General features: G+C 41.1%; 1 protein-coding gene across 5 annotated transcripts in view; it reads left to right on the plus strand.

Moving 5' to 3' along the window:
- CYFIP1 (cytoplasmic FMR1 interacting protein 1) overlaps window positions 1-18,668 on the plus strand; it is an 82,229-nt gene that overhangs the window by 15,934 nt on the left and 47,627 nt on the right. For 3 of the 5 annotated variants that reach the window (XM_074607987.1, XM_074608000.1, XM_074608017.1), the window contains exons 2-14: window positions 4,898-5,021; window positions 5,189-5,278; window positions 6,676-6,753; window positions 7,553-7,654; window positions 8,858-9,039; window positions 10,293-10,389; window positions 10,529-10,657; window positions 11,987-12,091; window positions 12,266-12,357; window positions 13,596-13,713; window positions 15,511-15,633; window positions 18,085-18,210; window positions 18,500-18,666. In XM_074607987.1, coding sequence (XP_074464088.1) covers window positions 4,905-5,021; window positions 5,189-5,278; window positions 6,676-6,753; window positions 7,553-7,654; window positions 8,858-9,039; window positions 10,293-10,389; window positions 10,529-10,657; window positions 11,987-12,091; window positions 12,266-12,357; window positions 13,596-13,713; window positions 15,511-15,633; window positions 18,085-18,210; window positions 18,500-18,666 — 1,526 coding nt within the window. In that variant the 5' untranslated portion in view covers window positions 4,898-4,904. Of the gene's footprint in view, window positions 1-4,897; window positions 5,022-5,188; window positions 5,279-6,675; window positions 6,754-7,552; window positions 7,655-8,857; window positions 9,040-10,292; window positions 10,390-10,528; window positions 10,658-11,986; window positions 12,092-12,265; window positions 12,358-12,695; window positions 12,722-13,595; window positions 13,714-15,510; window positions 15,634-18,084; window positions 18,211-18,499; window positions 18,667-18,668 lie in introns of those variants that run through there. The other 2 variants (XM_074607991.1, XM_074608009.1) reach the window with 2 other exon arrangements.

Below are 18,668 nucleotides of genomic sequence, written 5' to 3' on the forward strand. Positions count from 1 at the left end.
TGTTGTCAAACCTCGGCTGCTCACTTCTTGGGGCAGAGGGGAAGGGTGAATCATGCCCTCACAACATTTGCAAATGTCTTAAAGCTAGGCAGGAAGGAGATGCTTCCTCTTTCACGTCTTGTGAGGTACAAGGGTGAAAAAGCTGGAGAACAGGAGCATTGAACTTGGCCAATGAAACACCGAGCATGTGTATCCCTTTGGCAAAATTACAAAGTGGAACTGTCAGCGAGCAACCTTGAAACAAGAAGGCTTTTGTAACAGTCTGTGCCCAATTGCTTATGTTTTCCTGGTTTGAAAAATGCTGATCTGTCTCTGGGAAATCATGCCGAAGGGCTTGGAGAAATGCACCTTCCCCTGTTTCTCTTCACAACCCAGAGGGCAGCGGGGAGCTTTTGTTTCTTAGCTTGTGCCTCTGGCCTGGCAACAGGGGTTTTCCAGACTTGTGCTATTGAGTAGATAGCAGTTTAAGTGAGATGGGATTTTGGTTTTGCTTATGCTTTGGTTTCTATTTTTAAATTTTTTTCCAAGTATTTAAAAAAAAAAATCCACAGATATTTTAATGTCTGATAGTCTGAATTTAGAAAGCTGATGCTGGAGGATTGCACTCCTGTGCAATTGTAAATATTGAGGCCAAAAGCGTGCAGGTGTGCTTTCTGAAATAGCACGTAAGGGGATTAAGGGCTTCTGGTGCTGAGGAGACACAAGTCAGGACCCGGCTTTTGTGAATGCCCGGCTCTCTTCTGCAGCAGGGATCTGAGTCATTGATGGACCATGTTTTGGGAATGTGTGGATTGGGGAGAGGGTGTTGACGCTTTCCTTGCACTCAATGACTGCTCCCCTTTGTGCGAATAGGTGCAGTAATTTTTGGTGTAGAATGGGCAGCCATTTTTAGCTATGGTTTTTGGAGCATGGGTAGAGCAGTTTTTTGTAGCATGCCCCTGTTGCTCTTGCTTGGAGCTGCCTAGTGGCTGTGTGCCTGTCCTGGGCTGCAGCAGGGGAGAGGACTATGGGCCCTTTGGTCCCACCGTCGACATGTCCCACAGTAGCCACACAGCCAGGTGATTCTGCTTTGCTGGAGAGGCTAGAAGGAAGAAAAGTTACAAGTTGGAAGGAGCCTCTCAGTTAAACTAATTCAAGTAATGTGTTGTGTTATTTCCTTTTTTTGCTAAAGCTTGATCTATAGATACTCAGACCAAAAATTAAAATATTATTTATTTGAAATGACTTATTGGCAACTCTCTTCCATTTTCTCTAGGATAAAACTGTTGAGTGTCTGACCTCTTCACAGGACTTTTGCTCACACGTAGAATTTTTTTGGCATTTGTTTATTTATTGAAGGGAGGACTCTGCGTTTTGCTGCTCTCTAATTTGAGAATAACTGTGGTTCTTGTGAAGGAGTTTGAGATGGGTGTAAGCAGGTGCTGGGCAAGCGTCCCGGAGCAGGTCTGCCAGCTAGCACTCCTGTCAGTCCAGTCCTTCCTCATTTTTTGGCAGGGATCATAAATTGCACATTATGGGTGTTTATTTATTTATTTTAACCAAACCGGATATGCTCAGGCTTGAATAAGTGTTTGGGCTGGGGTTTCAAGAAGCAAAAGGACCCTGCACCATTTTGATGGTGGTTGTTTGAAGTTGTTGGTGAGCTCTCTCCATATCTGGTACGTCAAGCTTTGTGGCGATGGCTTGGGATGCAGGGTTGCTCTCTGAAGGTAGATGGATAATCACTTCTGGCTACTTCCTTCCCTTTGCTTTGGGTTTTGGTTCTTTTTTGTCAGCTGAGCCTCTTCTTGGTGGTAAAGCTGTTGTTTTGTGGGGCTTTCCCCAGGAAACCATAATTAGGTAAGAGAAAGTGAGGAGGTTTTTCTGCCAGGCCACTACAAGTGCAGCAAATGGTGGGATTGCCAGCCTGTCCTGGGAATCTGATGGTGAGCTATCAGCAAAGCTGCGGCGAGATCTGCTCATCTTCCCCTGCACGTGGGGATGTCACGGCTCCGTGGGGGTGACATGTGCTAGGCAGGGTCCTGCTCCTCCAGAGTGCAGTGCTTGGTCTTCCTGCCTTCCTGGTTAGAGCCAAGGGCAGTGCTTGACTCCTCCTTTCACAGTAGGTGCATTGTTTTACTCTGGTAAATGTGGGAAAATAACTTGCAAAGCCCTATAGAAAAAAAGAGACAGCTTGATTAGAGGTGTTACCTTAAAAATGAGCATTTTTTTACTTCACCGAGGAAGATGAGTAGATCATTATACAAAAGGGGATGATTGAGTTGTACTATCCCATGCTTTCTTCCTAAAATTTCTTCTTGTTGCCGTTCTTGATTCAAATCCTCCATGCAGTGGCAGCAGTTAGAGGTTTATGGAGATCATAAAGCATAGAATAGTTTGGGTTGGAAGGGACCTTTGAAGATCATCTAGTCCAAACTCCCCTGCAATGAGCAGGGACATCTCCAACTAGATCAGGTTGCTCAGAGCCCCATCCAGCCTGGCCTTGAATGTTTCCAGGGATGGGGCATCTACCACCTCTCTGGGCAACCTGTTCCAGTGTTTCACTGCCCAGTTTTTGTAAAAAATTTCTTCCTTCTCTCTAGTGTAAATCTACCCTCTTTTAGTTTAAAGCGATTACACCTTGTCCTATGGCAACAGGTCCTGCTAAAAAGTTTGTCCCCATCTTCCCAGGCTGGATGGGGCTTTGAGCAACCTAGTCTAGTGGGTGGTGTCCCTACCCATGGAAGGGGGGTTGAAACAAGATGATCTTTAAGGTCCCTTCCAACCCAAACCATTCTATGATTCTAGGCCCCCTTTAAGTACTGAAAGGCTGCTATAAGGTCTCCCTGGAGCCTTCTCTTCTCCAGGCTGAACAACCCCAACTCTCTCAGCCTGTCTTCACAGCAGAGGTGTTCTATCCCTCTGATCATTTTTGTGGCCCTCCTCTGGACCTGCTCCAACAGGTCCATGTCTTTCCTGTGCTGAGGACTCCAGAGCTGGACACAGTACTCCAGGTGGGGTCTCACCAGAGCAGACTAGAGGGGCAGAATCACCTCCCTCGACCTGCTGGACACGCTTTTTTTGATGCAGCCCAGGATACCGCTGGCTTTCTGGGCTGTGAGCACACGTTGCCAGCTCATGTCCAGGTTTTCATCCATGAGTACTCCCAGGTCCTCCTTCTCAAGGCTGCTCTCAATCCCTCCATCCCCCAGCCTGTATTCATACTGGGGGTTGCCCTGACCCAGGTGCAGGATCTTGCACTTGACCTTGTTGAATTTCATGAGGTTCAGAGTGGCCCACTCCTCAAGCCTGTCCAGGTCCCTCTGGATGGCATCCCATCCCTCAGGTGTGTCAGTCGCACCACTCAGCTTGGTGTTGTCTGCAAACTTGCTGAGGGTGCGCTCAATGCCACTGTCTATGTCATTGGTGAAGATACTGTACAGTACTAGTCCCAATACGGACCCCTGAGGGACACCACTTGTCACTGATCTCCATCTGGACATTGAGCTGTTGACCACTACCCTCTGGATGTGACCATCCACCAAACAGTCTGCCCATCAAATCCATATCTCTGCAATTTAGAGAGGAGGATGTTGTTGGGAACCATGTCAAAGGCCTTACAGAAGTCCAGATAGACGACATCCGTAGCTCTCCCCTTGTCCACTGATGCAGTCACTCCATTGTAGAAAGCCACTAGGTTGGTCAGGCAGGACTTCCCCCTGGTGAAGCCATGCTGGCAGTCTCAAATCACCTCCCTGTCCTCCATGTGCCTTAGCATAGCTTCTAGGAGGATCCATTCCATGATCTTCCTGGGGCAGAGGTGAGGCTGACAGGTTGGTAGTTCCCGGGCTCCTCCTCTCTACTCTTTTTAAAAATGGTTGTGATGTTTCCCTTTTTCCAGTCACTGGGGACTTCACCTGACTGCCATGACTTTTCAAATGTCATGGAGAGTGGTTTGGCAACTACATTAGCCAGTTCCCTCAGGACTCTGGAACGCATCCCATAGGCTTATGTATGTTCAGGTTCCTCAGGTGGTCACAAACCTGATCTTTTCTTACAGTGGGAGGGACTTTCCTCTCCCAGTGCCTGCCTTGTGGTCCATCCACTCGAGAGGTGTGGGGAGAGAGGTTGCCAGCGAAGACTGAGGCAAAAACGTTGTTGAGTACCTCAGCCTTCTCCTTGTCCATTGTTACCAATTTGCCAGTCTTGCTTATCAAGGGGGGGATACCCTTTCTTTGACCTTCTTGTGTGGGGGTGTGTGTGTGTACACTTTCTTTGACCTTTGGCGTGACCCTGAGGGGTTTTGTGCTTCTCATGACTTTCTACTCAAAGAGGATCTGGATGTCCTAGAACATGAAACAGTGGAGACTGCCAGCACCTTGTGACAGCCAGATCTCCTGAAGATGGGCTGGTAGTATCCTTATCTGTAGATAAGGGTTTGAAGAGTCGTCGGCCCAAAACTGAATCCTTACAGGAAAGTTTTATACCTGTGCTTGTTACTGGATTTTTCTGTGTTTATTGTAACTGAAGCAGACCACAGAATAACTTTGCCTCTAGTTTAACCAGAGAAGGTTACATAGCAGTCTTCCTTTCTTTACTGTGTGTTAGATAGATGTCACCCTTTCCTCTATTTTTTGTGTATTTCTGGTGCGTGTCCATGGGGGAAGAGGAACATTTCTCAACTCATAAAAGTAAGGAGGATGTTAGTCCTAAAAGTCTTTTTTGAACTTGTGTACTAAAACCAGATGGGTTTCAGTTTGACTGTTTCCCTTCTGTTATGGTTGAAGGGAAACTGCACATTTCCCACAACATAAGTTGCTCCTTGCTCTGCATATTACTCATTTGTTTTCTGTGGGTATAATAACATATATGTATGTGTGTATACATATCTATATGTACGCATGTATTTTTTAACCAGGTGCAAAATGACTGCTCAAGTAACACTGGAGGATGCCTTGTCCAATGTGGATCTCTTGGAAGAGTTACCATTGCCAGATCAGCAACCGTGTATTGAACCCCCGCCATCATCTTTGCTTTACCAGGTGTGTTGTCCTTGCAGAATTTTTCCATTCCCCATTGCTGTTAAGAAAAAAAGTATGTGCTTTTAAAAAAAAACAAAAAACGATCAAAACAAAGTGTGTTTAATTTGCAATATATATATTTTTTTTCCCTACCAAGCATTAAATTCTACATTTTGCTTTCTCTGCAGCCAAACTTCAACACTAATTTTGAAGACAGAAATGCATTTGTCACTGGCATTGCAAGATACATTGAGCAAGCTACTGTCCATTCTAGCATGGTAAGTAGATGTTCAGATGTGTACTTTTGTGTTAACTTGGAGTAAAAGGAGAGGAACGTATCTTGTTGCATTTCATTATAAGAATTGTGATCACAGAAAACCAGAAACCAGGTAACCTACAACACTTCCAGGAGGCAGTGAGATGAAAAAGTGTATGGCTTTTCTTTTTTTCATACATGTACTTCTTGATAATTTTTAAATGGTCTTTCTTCTTGATCAGACAGTGTTGCTTAAAAGTCTCTTGCTTTCATTGTGCATTTTTCCATTGTTCTGAGGTGAATTGGTTGTATTGACAGCTAACTGCTGTAACTTGAGTGAAATATTACCTTCCATCCTCCCAAATATCCACCACTTCTCTGTCAGTTTACTGGTGTTGAAGGGTTTTGTTGGCTTCCTCACTGTGGAGTGTGTATGTTGGTCATTTATTGGCATGTTTTTGTTAAGGTAGTCTGTGGTTTTTAACAGTTCCACAGTATAAGATAAGACTTCATATTAGTAACTCCATCCATCTCTGATGGTGGTGCTGCAGGAACTTGCAGGCTGCAAGCACTGGTCTGTACTGAACTTGTCGTTGTTTCATGCACTCTTGGAAAATAAGGAATGATATGTCTTGTAATTCTAGAAGCCAGTTCAGAAAGAGTTGAATGAGCAGGTTAAGCACCTGATTACATGCTACTGAAAATTATGTAAATTTACACCAATCTACTCTTAAAATTATCTGACAACTCCTTAGCCTGTTTTGATTGTTTGGAGATGTAGGCCCTCTCCTTTGACATGTAAAAAAGGATATTGCTCTGCATGTGCTGACTCTTTCATCCTTGACCATTCCACCTGCAGTACCGGAGTTTAAAAAGAAAAACAAATATTCCCCCCCCCCCCCCCCCATCTCAGATTAGCATTTTTATTTCTAGATTGCAGTGTCTTTAGTTTTGGGAAGAAAGAACGACACAAAAAAAAATATGATCTGAGGAGGTCATTTTTGTCATTAGGTAGGCATAATTGCTGCGGTTGTTGATTGGTGATCTGGTAGATGTTTGTTGGCTTACGGTATGAAGATGATGATGTGAATTCTCTCAGAATTAGGTTGGGTGCTAAAACAGATGACTGAGAATAAATGATATTTTTTGTAGCTGTTGGGTTATAGCCAAGCTGGACATCAGTAACTGGTCAGGTCTAATACATATAAAATGCCAGATGAGGCTATGAATTATGGTAATATTATTTTACATACATACAGTATGATGTATCATTCAGCTTGCAATATATTTGTGTTTGTACATATACATTCTGATAAGAGAAATAGGTTTGTTTGGACAAGGTTTTGGAATGATGTTAAGACCAGTGGATTTAACCCTTTGTATTACAATGCTTAATTATGCCCAGTGTCTTTCTTACAGAATGAAATGCTAGAAGAGGGTCAGGAATACGCAGTCATGTTATACACATGGAGAAGCTGCTCAAGAGCCATTCCTCAGGTAAAGGATGCAAATTAAACTGTTGTGCATTTTGTGAACTTCTGTCTTGTTGTCGTCTTCTTGACTCATGAATAGGCAAGCTGGGCATGCCATAGTGTCTTTTAGCACTTAGGGTCTAGTTGGTCTCTTTTTAAAGTTAAAACATTTAAGTTTCTAGACATCCTAGGTAGTAATTTTCTGAATGTCAGAGCTATGCAGTGTTTTATTGACCTGTATGCAAATTAAGACCCTGTGAATAGGTGAGAAGTCCACAGGCAGCCTCAGGTGTCTGGGAATGGTTGTATAGGGGTGGGGTGGGAAGAATATTAAGATGCATCAGAAAACTGAAGAATATTATAGCCACAATCTGACACCTGCCTGATTTATAAGGAGTTTGTAATGCAGTTATTTTTGTACTGAAATGCAAGGAAGGATTATCCTGTGGTTTAAATATTTAGATTGGAAATCAGGTAATCTGTTTTAATTTCTGGTTTTGGCCCTATTTTAGCATATGACTTTCAGCAAGTGACTTAATAAGGTGGAAAGAATATTGTCCTAACGATACAGAGGTGTTTGAACACTAAATTATTTGCCGTGAGATTTTCTCTCTATTTGTAACAGAGAGAAAAATCTTAGAATTTTTTTTTTAAACACATACAATCTTAGAAGACTAGCATAAAATTGCCAAACCGGCAATTTATGCCTTAAGTTTGTCTCTTTAGGATGATAATATGTTTTCTCAAGTTGTCATTGGGGATCTTAGTTTCTGAGGCTTTATCAGGAAAAGTTCCAAGTGTAATATCTCTTTAATTGTCCTCAGGTCAAGTGCAATGAGCAGCCTAACAGAGTAGAAATTTATGAGAAAACTGTGGAAGTTCTGGAGCCAGAAGTCACAAAACTGATGAATTTTATGTATTTTCAGGTAAATGGAATGGAAACAAATTTGTCAGTAGGCTTGTATTTTTATATTCCTGTTTTGTATGCTTGATATTGTATGCTCAGATACCTAACCTAGTCATTATACTTGGAAAAAAAAACACTAACGCATATTGTCTCACAGAAGGGCAGAATTTGTAATGCTTATCTTAAAAACTTCAGGCAATCTCCATTAAGACTTTCAGCATAAAATCAAAGATAACTGCATATGGTCCCTAGGTAGCACATGGGGACAGTTCTGGCACTTTAGGAAGAAAGGAAATAGAAAAATAATATGTTTCACATGTATATATAAAAGCGTCTTGGCACAGAAACCATTTGTTGGGGAGTGAGGGATCCACAAGTCTGGACACCAGAGCAGCAGGTGCAACTTTGCTATGGAAATTCATAACTGAGGCAAGCTCACCCAGTTGTCGTGACCCGCCAGCCACCCAAGCTACACGGGGCACTGGAGAAAAGCAGTCTGTCTTGCTTTCTCCTCCCATGCTGGCAGCTTGCCATTTGAATATCAATGGACTGAGGATGTTTCCAGGCATTAATCGGTGGGAGCCAGAGCAGCTAGAGCCCCCAAGCACACAGGAAGAGGAGACTGAATGAAATGCACGTTTCCTGTCCTCTTCCCCAACTGGCGGATCTTACTGACTACCAACAATCTCCTTTTGTTTAAGGAGATTAGTGCTCTAAACTAGTTTTTTTGTACTTGTAATCTTTATCTCAGATGGCCCTGATGTGCTCTTGGACATAAGCCCTCAAACAAACATGTGGCAGGATGATTTTGCAAGTTGGCACGTACTGCTATTAATCAGTGTGCTGTGGGGTATTTTGTTTTAAGAGAATATACCTACAATCTGCCTCTTAATGCATGTACGCTCTCTCACTGAAGAAGATGAAATCACTTTTTTCAAAGGGATTTTCAACTTTTATGACTTCAATTTGCAAAGAATAACTTTGCCCCTTGTGCCAGGAAGCTCTGTGGCAAAAATCACTGGTGACACTTGTAGCACACAGCAAGTACACAGAGGTGGAGCTGGAAAGTCTGTGCTGACGCCTTGTTAGCTTTGCATGCTTTAAACATTTTTCTGCTTCAGTGGCACTTTTCATTGGACTGGCTCCAGTTACACGATGAAACTTTTTTCCTGGAAATCTCATGGCTTTTATTCCTTATTTCTTCTCTTTTTTACCCCATTAGAGAAATGCGATTGAACGATTTTGTGGGGAGGTGAGACGCTTGTGCCACGCAGAAAGGAGGAAGGATTTCGTGTCTGAAGCATATCTGATCACGCTGGGCAAATTCATCAACATGTTTGCGGTATTGGATGAGTTGAAAAATATGAAGTGCAGCGTGAAGAATGACCATTCAGCCTACAAGCGGTAAGTGGCAAGGAGCAAGAGGAGCCGGGTTTCTGCTGCCAGGATACAGGCCTCCCCACGAGGTGGCAGCAGTTGCTCTTTTTCTGACAGCTTTCTCTTCAAAAGTAGTCTCTTCATGTGTGGGACAGATTACCTTGAGACTAGGGATGCAGTGTACACTAAATGTAATGAGTATATTTAGCTCAATAAAGCTTTTCTTTTTAAGTTTGAGAGGAAACTGGCTTTCTGGTTGCTTCTGGCACTTCTGTTCTGTCCTATCCTGTCGTATCCTGTCCTAGGCATCCACTTTTGACATTTGTAGATGAGAGTTGTTACACTTGTTCTTAAGACATTTCAGCTTTGCCATTCAAGGTGGTTGTGATCACAGGTGTAGCAGAGAGGAGAGGAGGGTGGGATATCAGTGGCCAAGTTTTGTGCTTGAGCTGCCAGATGGTATTGGGTGTCTTTCGTCGAACACGGTGGTCAGAGCAGCAGGGGAAGCTAGTCTGTGCCAGCTGTAGCATCTGTGGTCTTTCATAAAAACTATTCAGGCAATGACTAGCCAATTTGATCTGTGCTGCTTCCACTTACATGAGATTTCATTTCTACCTTTACCAGTAGTTACCTTTTGTAGTTGTTGTTGTGCCTGGAGACCTGTTAAACTTACTTGGTTTGCGTGTTTTTTTTCTTTGGAGACATGCTTCTGGAGGACAAACTCTGTTTTCTGGCAGGCTGACTTTTCCTGAGTTGTTGCATGGCTTGGGTCTACAGAGCCACTGCTGCCCGCATCAGTTGAGAGATATCCCAATGGTTTTTGTGTTGGGTTGGATTGAGTCTTTTAACTAAGGTGCAGTGGGAATTTGGGATTAATTAAGTCCATATCTCTCTTATAGTGAACTCTCACCTGTATTTTCAGCTGTTTGCCTAAATCTTCCCTTTATGTTTTATGAAACAGGCTCTTGATACAGATTTTTCAAGTCTGTGTTTGGATAACTTGCTTTTGTAAAGCTGTGGCAAAAAAGTACTGGCTGTCTCTTTCTCTTGTGTTCTCTTTCTGCTTGATTCAGGAGTTTGGAGATGGGAGATGCACTGAGGTTGACAATCCTGTACGAGCAGTGAATAATATACCACTGTACTGGCAATTAGAGATGTGCTGACAATTTACAGTTTCCCTTGTAGATTTGGGGACGAGTGTCTTTCTGTTAAGAGGGGACAGATTTGGTTACAAGCAGTCCTGCTGAAGGGAAATGCTGTTTTTTCTTCTGTTTTCAAAGAGCCGCTCAGTTTCTGCGGAAAATGGCAGATCCTCAGTCCATTCAAGAATCCCAGAACCTCTCCATGTTCCTTGCAAACCACAACAAGATAACACAAGTAAGCTTTCATTGACTTTTTTTAACGTACCCAATGCTTTACAAAACTATTAAAAGAAAACTCTTCCAGTTTGGTACTAACTGTTGTTCCCCAGGGAGTATAACTAGTTGACTAATATCCTTTTCTTCTTTTTTTCCAGTCCTTACAGCAGCAGTTGGAGGTGATCGTTGGCTATGAAGAACTGCTTGCAGATATTGTGAATTTGTGTGTGGACTACTATGAGAACAAAATGTATCTAACGCCTAGTGAGAAACATATGCTTTTGAAAGTAAGTTTCTTTCTGGTACAAAATTAAAAAAGAATTGTTCAGGCAGGACACAGATGTCTGAATTCCTGGGGTGTGTTTTGTAGGTGATTTTTTTTTTTTTTTAAGAAAAAACCCAAACGATATTAACCAAATAACTCCATTTATTCCTTTTTTCTTTTTTTCCTCTCCATTGCCTTTTTATTGTATTGCACGTTAGAACTATTTAGAAAGTTTCTAATCCATTTTTGTTTTTCATAAATTGAAGTTGTCCCAATTGAAATGCAGCCTTGCTAGGAAAACAGTTCTATGGAATTGTGTTTCTATGAAGTATGATAACAGAAAGGAACTACTACGTTTTATTTTTAGATATGTGGCAAGTTTGTATAAAAAGCTTTTGGAGGTGAGACCGTGTATCAAAGATTTCAGGGCACAAGTATTTTGAAATTAGGGATAGTAGATAAGTTTAGTTAGCTGGAGTATATACGTGTAATAAGACAGTGTTGGGCAATATGAAGTTGAATATGGTTGATCTTATCAGCTGCATGTCTTGCAGTGGAAGAAAATGTATAGAGTAAGAATTGAAAATTTGCCTCATGACAAATATTTTGAGTCACTTCAGCATTTAACTTCTGAAGAGCTCTGTTTATTAGGACCAAATGGAAGCATCCTGAAACAATACATGAACTCTAGAACATTTGTATTCTATCTCCAAGGATGTCCACCATGTATTTCATATTTAGGCTTTTTGTTCGGTAAACGTGTGCTTAGAACGTATTAAGTGGCTAATGGTCAGCTCCTACTACTGTGAATACTGAATTATAACTTTATGTTAATGAATAATTTGGTCAAAATGTAATTAGATTTTTTTTGGATGCTTCTCAGCTCTTGTGTGTATAATTCGGAGATATGCTGAAAGCCGTAAAAAGCAATAGCTCAGAGATGATAGGCCTAAAATTCTGTTACAGATCAATTTGCACATACAGAATTTTAATAAAATGGAAGTGGAAAAAAAACCTGTCTAAAAATAGCCAGACTCTAGTTTCAGTGAGGTTTTTTTGTATGTTAAATCTTTATACAAACAAGTATAACTGTGATACAAACAAGGATAACTGATCAGGCTAATGTTAATGTAAAAACTTATAATATACATAAAAGAATACTACAAAAAGCTATGTATTTGAAAATATATTCTGTTTGAAGGAGGGTGGGTGTTTCAGGACTTTTCAGGTCTTTTGAGGAATAATTTCAAACATTAATTTTTTTTTTTATTGATGTGAAGAACGGTCTTACTGCAGCAGGTTTTTCCCTCTGAGGTCCTTTTGCAGAGAGGTTTGTTTTTTTCTTTTTCAGGTTATGGGCTTTGGATTGTACTTGATGGATGGAAGTGTCAGTAACATCTACAAGCTGGATGCAAAGAAAAGGATAAATTTAGCCAAGATAGACAAGTTCTTTAAGGTTGGTTAAGATTCGATCTTAATATGCAATTTCAAAGGTAATTCCCCTTTCATTTTAAATATAATTAAATAGAATAAAGATCACTTTGGACTAAATTATAGGTAAATAATGTTTTCCTTTCACTAAGATTTGTGTTTAATAACTTATCTAATTTGATTTATTCCCTGTGTACAGCAGTTGCAGGTTGTCCCACTGTTTGGTGACATGCAGATAGAACTTGCAAGATACATTAAGACCAGTGCCCATTACGAGGAGAATAAATCCAGGTAAGGACAAGAAGGAAACAAATAGGGGAGTGTCTGGGCTGGGGAAAGTCAGCTCCTTGGAGTATATTTTCATAATCATCCATTAGTCTGTGGGTTTGTGGTAATTGCTTTAATAGGATTTTCACTTTGGTCTACTTTTTGGCATGGGTATTTCCCTATTAATATACTTCGTGTAATAGATGCAACTAAAGAAACAAGTTGTTTAAAGAACTTTCTTTGCTGCTGAGCTCATTCTTGCATCTGTGACATTTCTTATCACCTGGGTTGGAGGAAAATGAATTTTAACTTACACTAATTTCATTTTTATTTTTTCCTTTAAATATGAAACTTTCTTTAAAAGAAATGAAGGATTTTACTAAGCAAGGTGAGCAGTAGTAGTGCATGGGTAAATAGGCATGTGTATATTGTATATGGAGCAGCAACTTAGCTTTTTCCCCCTCTTTTTTGTTTGGCGAGGCGTGCAGCACAGCAAAATGGATGGAAAATGCAGCCAGGTTTTACATAAGTGGTTCCATGGTTTATGGTTATTGCTTTGTTTTGGTGAACATTTCCATGCTCCTCCAAGACCTTCCCTCCATGCAGTTACATGAATTTAGAATGCGGTGCTTTGCATTTTAATTCCTGCAGAAAAAAAACACATAACCTGCATGTAATTGCTAAGAGAAAATCAACAGCAGTGGGCCTGCTGAGCTACTAAAAATATAAGGCTGCTTAACATGACATTCCTGGTAGCATGTCTTTTGTGTCCCTCTTGGTAACATGTTGATAGTATTTAATAATGCCTTTTTTTTTAATAGTTGGGAGCATACTGTAGGTTCTTCATAGTTAAATAAGAGTAATGAAAAACAACCTGAAGGTAGCTAGATGTATCTTGCAGCCTATACCTATACTTCTGCCCTGCCTTTCAATACTTTTCAGTCTTGTCCCTAAGTGTGCGCTCCTGAACAGAGGATTATTTCCTGTATTTCATAGCAGCAGCCTTTAAAAATACAGAAAAGAAAATAAAAAAGGTTCTTTTTAAGACTCGGAAGAAGTACTGTTTGAAATCAGAAGGGCAATCCATAACTAATGGATTGTGAAGGGACAGAGGTAGAGATGTGAGGAGAGGAAAGGCCTCAGATAGAGAAGGAAGATATGTTTTTTTAAGTCATGCATTGTGATTCTTTCTTTGCAGTATCAGTTGTACTATTTATTGCCTAAACTGATTTAGATGGGGTGTTTCTTGTCATCTTAAACAGATGGACATGCACGTCTTCCAGCAGCAGTCCCCAATACAATATATGTGAACAGATGATCCAAATCAGAGAAGACCATATGCGTTTCATATCAGAACTGGCTCGTTACAGCAACAGTGAGGTGTGTGGGATTACAGCTATTTATGCAATTTTTACGTCACTGATTAACAGTTTTTGTTAACTATCTGAAGAGCAGGTAAACCTCAGGCTACGTAAATAACACAGCTTGATCACCTGAATCAAGAAAAGCTGACTGTAGGGCTAGGACCCAGTCTCTGCATGATATTTACACTCTTTAAATTTACAATAGTAATGATACATCATACAAACTGCAGTATTCTTCTGCTTATCTATCTGTCTAGGATATGTATCCTAGAACTTTTGGCATGTCTCTTTTGGAATAGGTTGTCTAGCCCTTACTCCAAATGGGTGCTCATAGCAGTTTAAATGAAACTAAAAGTTAAGAGATTAGCTAAAAATAAAAAATTGCACATGTATATACACACATCTATACATATATAGAACCTATAACATATATATATCATTAGTGTCTTGAATTCACCTGCAAATCACAGAATGGTAGGCTTGGAAGGGACCTCTGGAGATCATCTAGTCCAACCCCCCTGCCAAGTCAGATTCACCTGCAGGAATGCATCCAGGTGGGTTTTGAATGTCTCCAGAGAAGGAGACTCCACCGCCTCTCTGGGCAGCCTGTTCAGTGCTCTGCCACCCTCAAAGTAAAGAAGTTCCTCCTCATGTTTAGGTGGAACTTCCTATGCTCAAGTTTGTGCCCATTACCTCTTGTCCTGTCACGGGGCACTACTGAAAAGAGCCTGGTTCCATCCTCCTGACATCTACCCTTTAAATATTTATAAGTGTTGATAAGGTCCCCCCTCAGTCATCTTTTTTCCAGACTGAAGAGACCCAAATCCCTCAGCCTTTCTTCATAAGAGAGGTGTTCCAGTCCCCTAATCATCTTGGTAGCTCTCTGCTGCACCCTCTCCAGCAATTCCCTGTCCTTCTTGAACTGGGGAGCCCAGAAGTGGACACAGTACTCCAGGTGCGGCCTCACCAAGGCAGAGTAGAGGGGGAGGATGACCTCCCTCAACCTGCTGGCTACACTTCTTGATGCAGCCCAGGATGCCATTGGCCTTCTTGGCCACAAGGGCACATTGCTGGCTCATGGTCATCCTGTTGTCCACCAGGACTCCCAGGTCTCTTTCAGCTGAGCTGCTCTCCAGCAGGTCAGCCCCCAACCTGTACTGGTGCATGGGGTTATTCCTCCCCAGGTGCAGCACCCTACACTTGCCCTTGATGAATTTCATAAGGTTCCTCTTTGCCCAGATCTCCAACCTGTCCAGGTCTCTCTGTATGGCGGCACAGCCTTCTGGTGTGTCAGCCACCCCCCCAGCTTTGTGTCCTCAGCAAACTTGCTGAGGGTGCACTCTATCCCTTCATCCAGGTCATTGCTGAATATATTGAAGAGGACTGGGCCCAGTACTGACCCCTGGGGAACACCACTCGTCACTGACCTCCAACTAGACTCTGTGCCCCTAATCACGACCCTCTGAGCTCTGTCTTTCAACCAGTTTTCTATACACCTTACTGTCGGTTCATCAAGCCCACTCTTCCTAAGCTTCCCTATGAGGATGCTGTGGGAGACCATGTCGAACGCCTTGCTGAAGTCAAATATTTTGGTGATTAGGGGTACCAGTGGTTTCCATCACTTGACCAAAGTCTGTAAAGTTTTAACTATGTAAGTCTCTGGAAGAAAAAGCTGATATTAATGCAGGTGTTGGTACCTGATGCTGTTTTAATGCTTAAAAGAAATCTATGTAGAAATTTGTCTATGGATGCTGGATACAGCATGTTCTGATGTGGGTTTGGTTTTTTTTGTTGTTGTTTAACAATGTTCTAGGTGGTGACTGGGTCTGGTCGACAGGAAGCTCAAAAAACAGATGCAGAGTATCGGAAGCTCTTTGATCTCTCTCTCCAAGGCCTGCAGCTTCTCTCCCAGTGGAGTGCACACGTCATGGAAGTGGTATGTTATCTGGGGAATAAAACCAGATGAAAAGGAGGCAGTTTGGTGAGGTTGGACAGGCTTTGCTTCAGTGGCATGAAAAACGTGTGTTGTGTTTTGTTTCCTTAATTCCCCTCTTCCTTCTTCTTTCACTCCTTTTCTCCTTCTGCTGCAAACCACATTCTCAGAGGAAGGCACATGAAGTTCTAAGAAGCTATGAGTAATGTCGCTGCTTTGAAGCTCCAGTAGCATGTATGATCTCATACAGTACATTCAACTTGTTATATTTAAAGGATAGGTGATCACCTGTAAGCCTTGACCAGGTGCTTTTATTTTGCTCTTGATACTTACGTTTCATAGACTGACTTCATTATTTTCCTCTAAATGTTGTTTAAAATTATGTTCTGTTAGAAATATCCATACCAACATTCAGTCACACAGGAGGCAATAAAACAGCTTCACCTGGCTACGTTTAGACATCATCGCTTAGTAAAATGAAGCATGTAAGGTCTTAAACAAAGGCACAAAAGTGAATGGAAAGGCTCCCTTTGGCTTTAGATTAGGCTTTTAGTCAAAAGGAAAGTAAATGTGGGGAAAGGAAAACTTGAGAGGAGATAAGGGAGGGGAAATAAAGAACCTGCAGAGTTGTTTCTCTGTATTTTAGTAATTTATTTTTAAAACAGATACCAGTCAGAAAAGTGACTGTTTTTATTTTTTCAATAAGAAACTGCTTCAGGCAGAAACTGAAGAGGAGGATGCAGGAGTCCTTTTTATGCTGCAGACACTTAGATAAAAGCTGCATCTTACCTGCACCAAAGTGTGTTCTAGGAAGGGTTGAAACAGATGACGTATTGTATGAGAGAAGCCAGACGTGCTCCTCGTCTGCCTCTGATGTCTGAGGGAGCATCAAGCCATTTGTACTGCGTGAATCCAGTGCGGTCACAGTGGGCATAGATAGAGACCCGGTTTTCTTTCTCTTCTGTATTTTTAACTGCCTCTTCTAAAAGCCAATAGATGAGTCATGCTTTTTCCTGTATTATTCTATTCCTATTTAAATCAACAGTGTGTTTTATGGTGAAAATCTTATTCTCCTTTTCTCCTTCTTAAGAGAGGTTGCTGTCATCTATTTCTGGCCTCTGCCACTTGCAGACTTGCTCCCTTTATTTCTGTCACTGCAAATCGCTGCATTCAGGCTTCTCTTCACAGTGACAATCTTTCTATGTTATTATTTCTCTGTAGAAATGATGTAGAAACTCTCTCAGCTCTGTTTTAATCCTTCCAGTTTCAGCACATACTTTCTCTGAGGACCACAGCAGGTTTTTTTGCCTGTTATCACTGCTTTTCTTTGTCTTTCTGATTTATATGGATTCTCTTAAATACTTCTCACATAAGTTCGTGCTCACCTTCTCCCTGTCCTCCTACTGAGGATTTATTCTGATCTGGAGTATCCTACTTATTTACCTGTCTTCTGCATTCACTCAGAATCCATGAACCTTGTTACATGCATCATGTTCAGATAAAAAGTTTCAGGATACATTTGATGTCCAACTTAACCCTGTGAAGTTGATGCCCCCAAAATACATAATCTTTGTTTAATAATTTCCCCAGCGTCCTCTGTGTAGCACTTGGGTTGCAGGGTGTGATGCTCTTCTTTGCTGTAGGCAAATTGGTCCAAATACTAATCCATTATAGCAAGAAAATTTATATTGCTCTGTAATCTAACACTTATGCAAAGATAATATCAGTCAGACCTTACTATTTGCTGAACTCAAACTGTGAGAAAATTGTATTTGAACGTGACTAGGATTTTTCAGTGGATGTACCCTGATGGATATTAGATCAGCCTGACACTGCTCAGGAACATTTTGAGCTGTGTTTGCAGTGACTGAAAAGGCAGTATTTAAGAGAAATGCATGCTGTGCAGATGATACTGTCACAGATAATGCATCTCTTTCCGTGTCTTTAAGCCTAGTAAACATTAAAAAAAAACCCAAACCCATGTAGTTTTCCAGTTGTCTTTTGAATTCTATATGTGAATATTTGGCCACGTTGGAAGCTCCGTTTTTTGTGTGTGGGTGTGATGGATTTTTTTGTTATGCTTTTGAGGTGTCTCTGTGTTTCTTGTGCTTGAAGTGGAGAAGAAGCTTTTGCCTATGCTAGCATTTGCTCAGTAAAAAATACTCTGGAGTGCATTACCTGATGAGTGTGTATTGCATTTTTTAAGTTAGTACAGGATTGCTGGCTTTAAAGAAAATTTGTTAGGCAAATTATTGTTTGGCATTTCCACTAGATAATAGTTTCAGAATTTATGCAGGTTTTGAGAATAGTACAAAATATTATTTTTCAGATATTCTTGAAAACACTGAAGTATTTCTTAAATTATGTTATTTGTGTCCAGCTGGGTTTTGTGTTTCTCAGTCCTTTTATTTTACCCCCATCTTTTTTCTCCCTATTCTGCTGTGTGAACTGCAGTATTCGTGGAAGCTGGTACACCCAACTGACAAATATTCTAATAAAGATTGTCCTGACAATGCGGAAGAGTATGAAAGAGCAACAAGATACAACTATACTAGTGAGGAGAAGTTTGCTTTGGTTGAGGTAAGATAAACCTTTTTTTATGGGGATTTTCCAAAGATTAATTCTATACAAAGGAGAACATTCTCTACAAGCGTTTTCTATACCCAGTGCAAAAAGACAGCATGCCCTCTGTTGACTCTGAAAGAGCATTTTTTCCTCCATTCAATATGTACGAGGAGTACAGAAAAACTATCCTTTATCTTTTGGAACTTGTTAATTCCCCTCTTCTCATTTTCTGTATTTAAAAAGGGGGTTTTAAAACAATTATGCAAACAAAATAAGAAAAATACACAATTTTTTTTTTTTGCAGGTGATTGCCATGATCAAAGGTCTTCAGGTGCTGATGGGAAGGATGGAAAGTGTTTTCAATCATGCCATTCGCCATACCATTTATGCAGCTCTTCAGGACTTTGCCCAGGTCACGCTTAGAGAGCCGTTAAGACAAGCCATTAAAAAGAAGAAAAATGTCATTCAGAGGT

Source organism: Larus michahellis, chromosome 1 (genome assembly GCF_964199755.1).
Source record: "Larus michahellis chromosome 1, bLarMic1.1, whole genome shotgun sequence".
Classification (NCBI taxonomy): Eukaryota; Metazoa; Chordata; class Aves; order Charadriiformes; family Laridae; genus Larus; species Larus michahellis.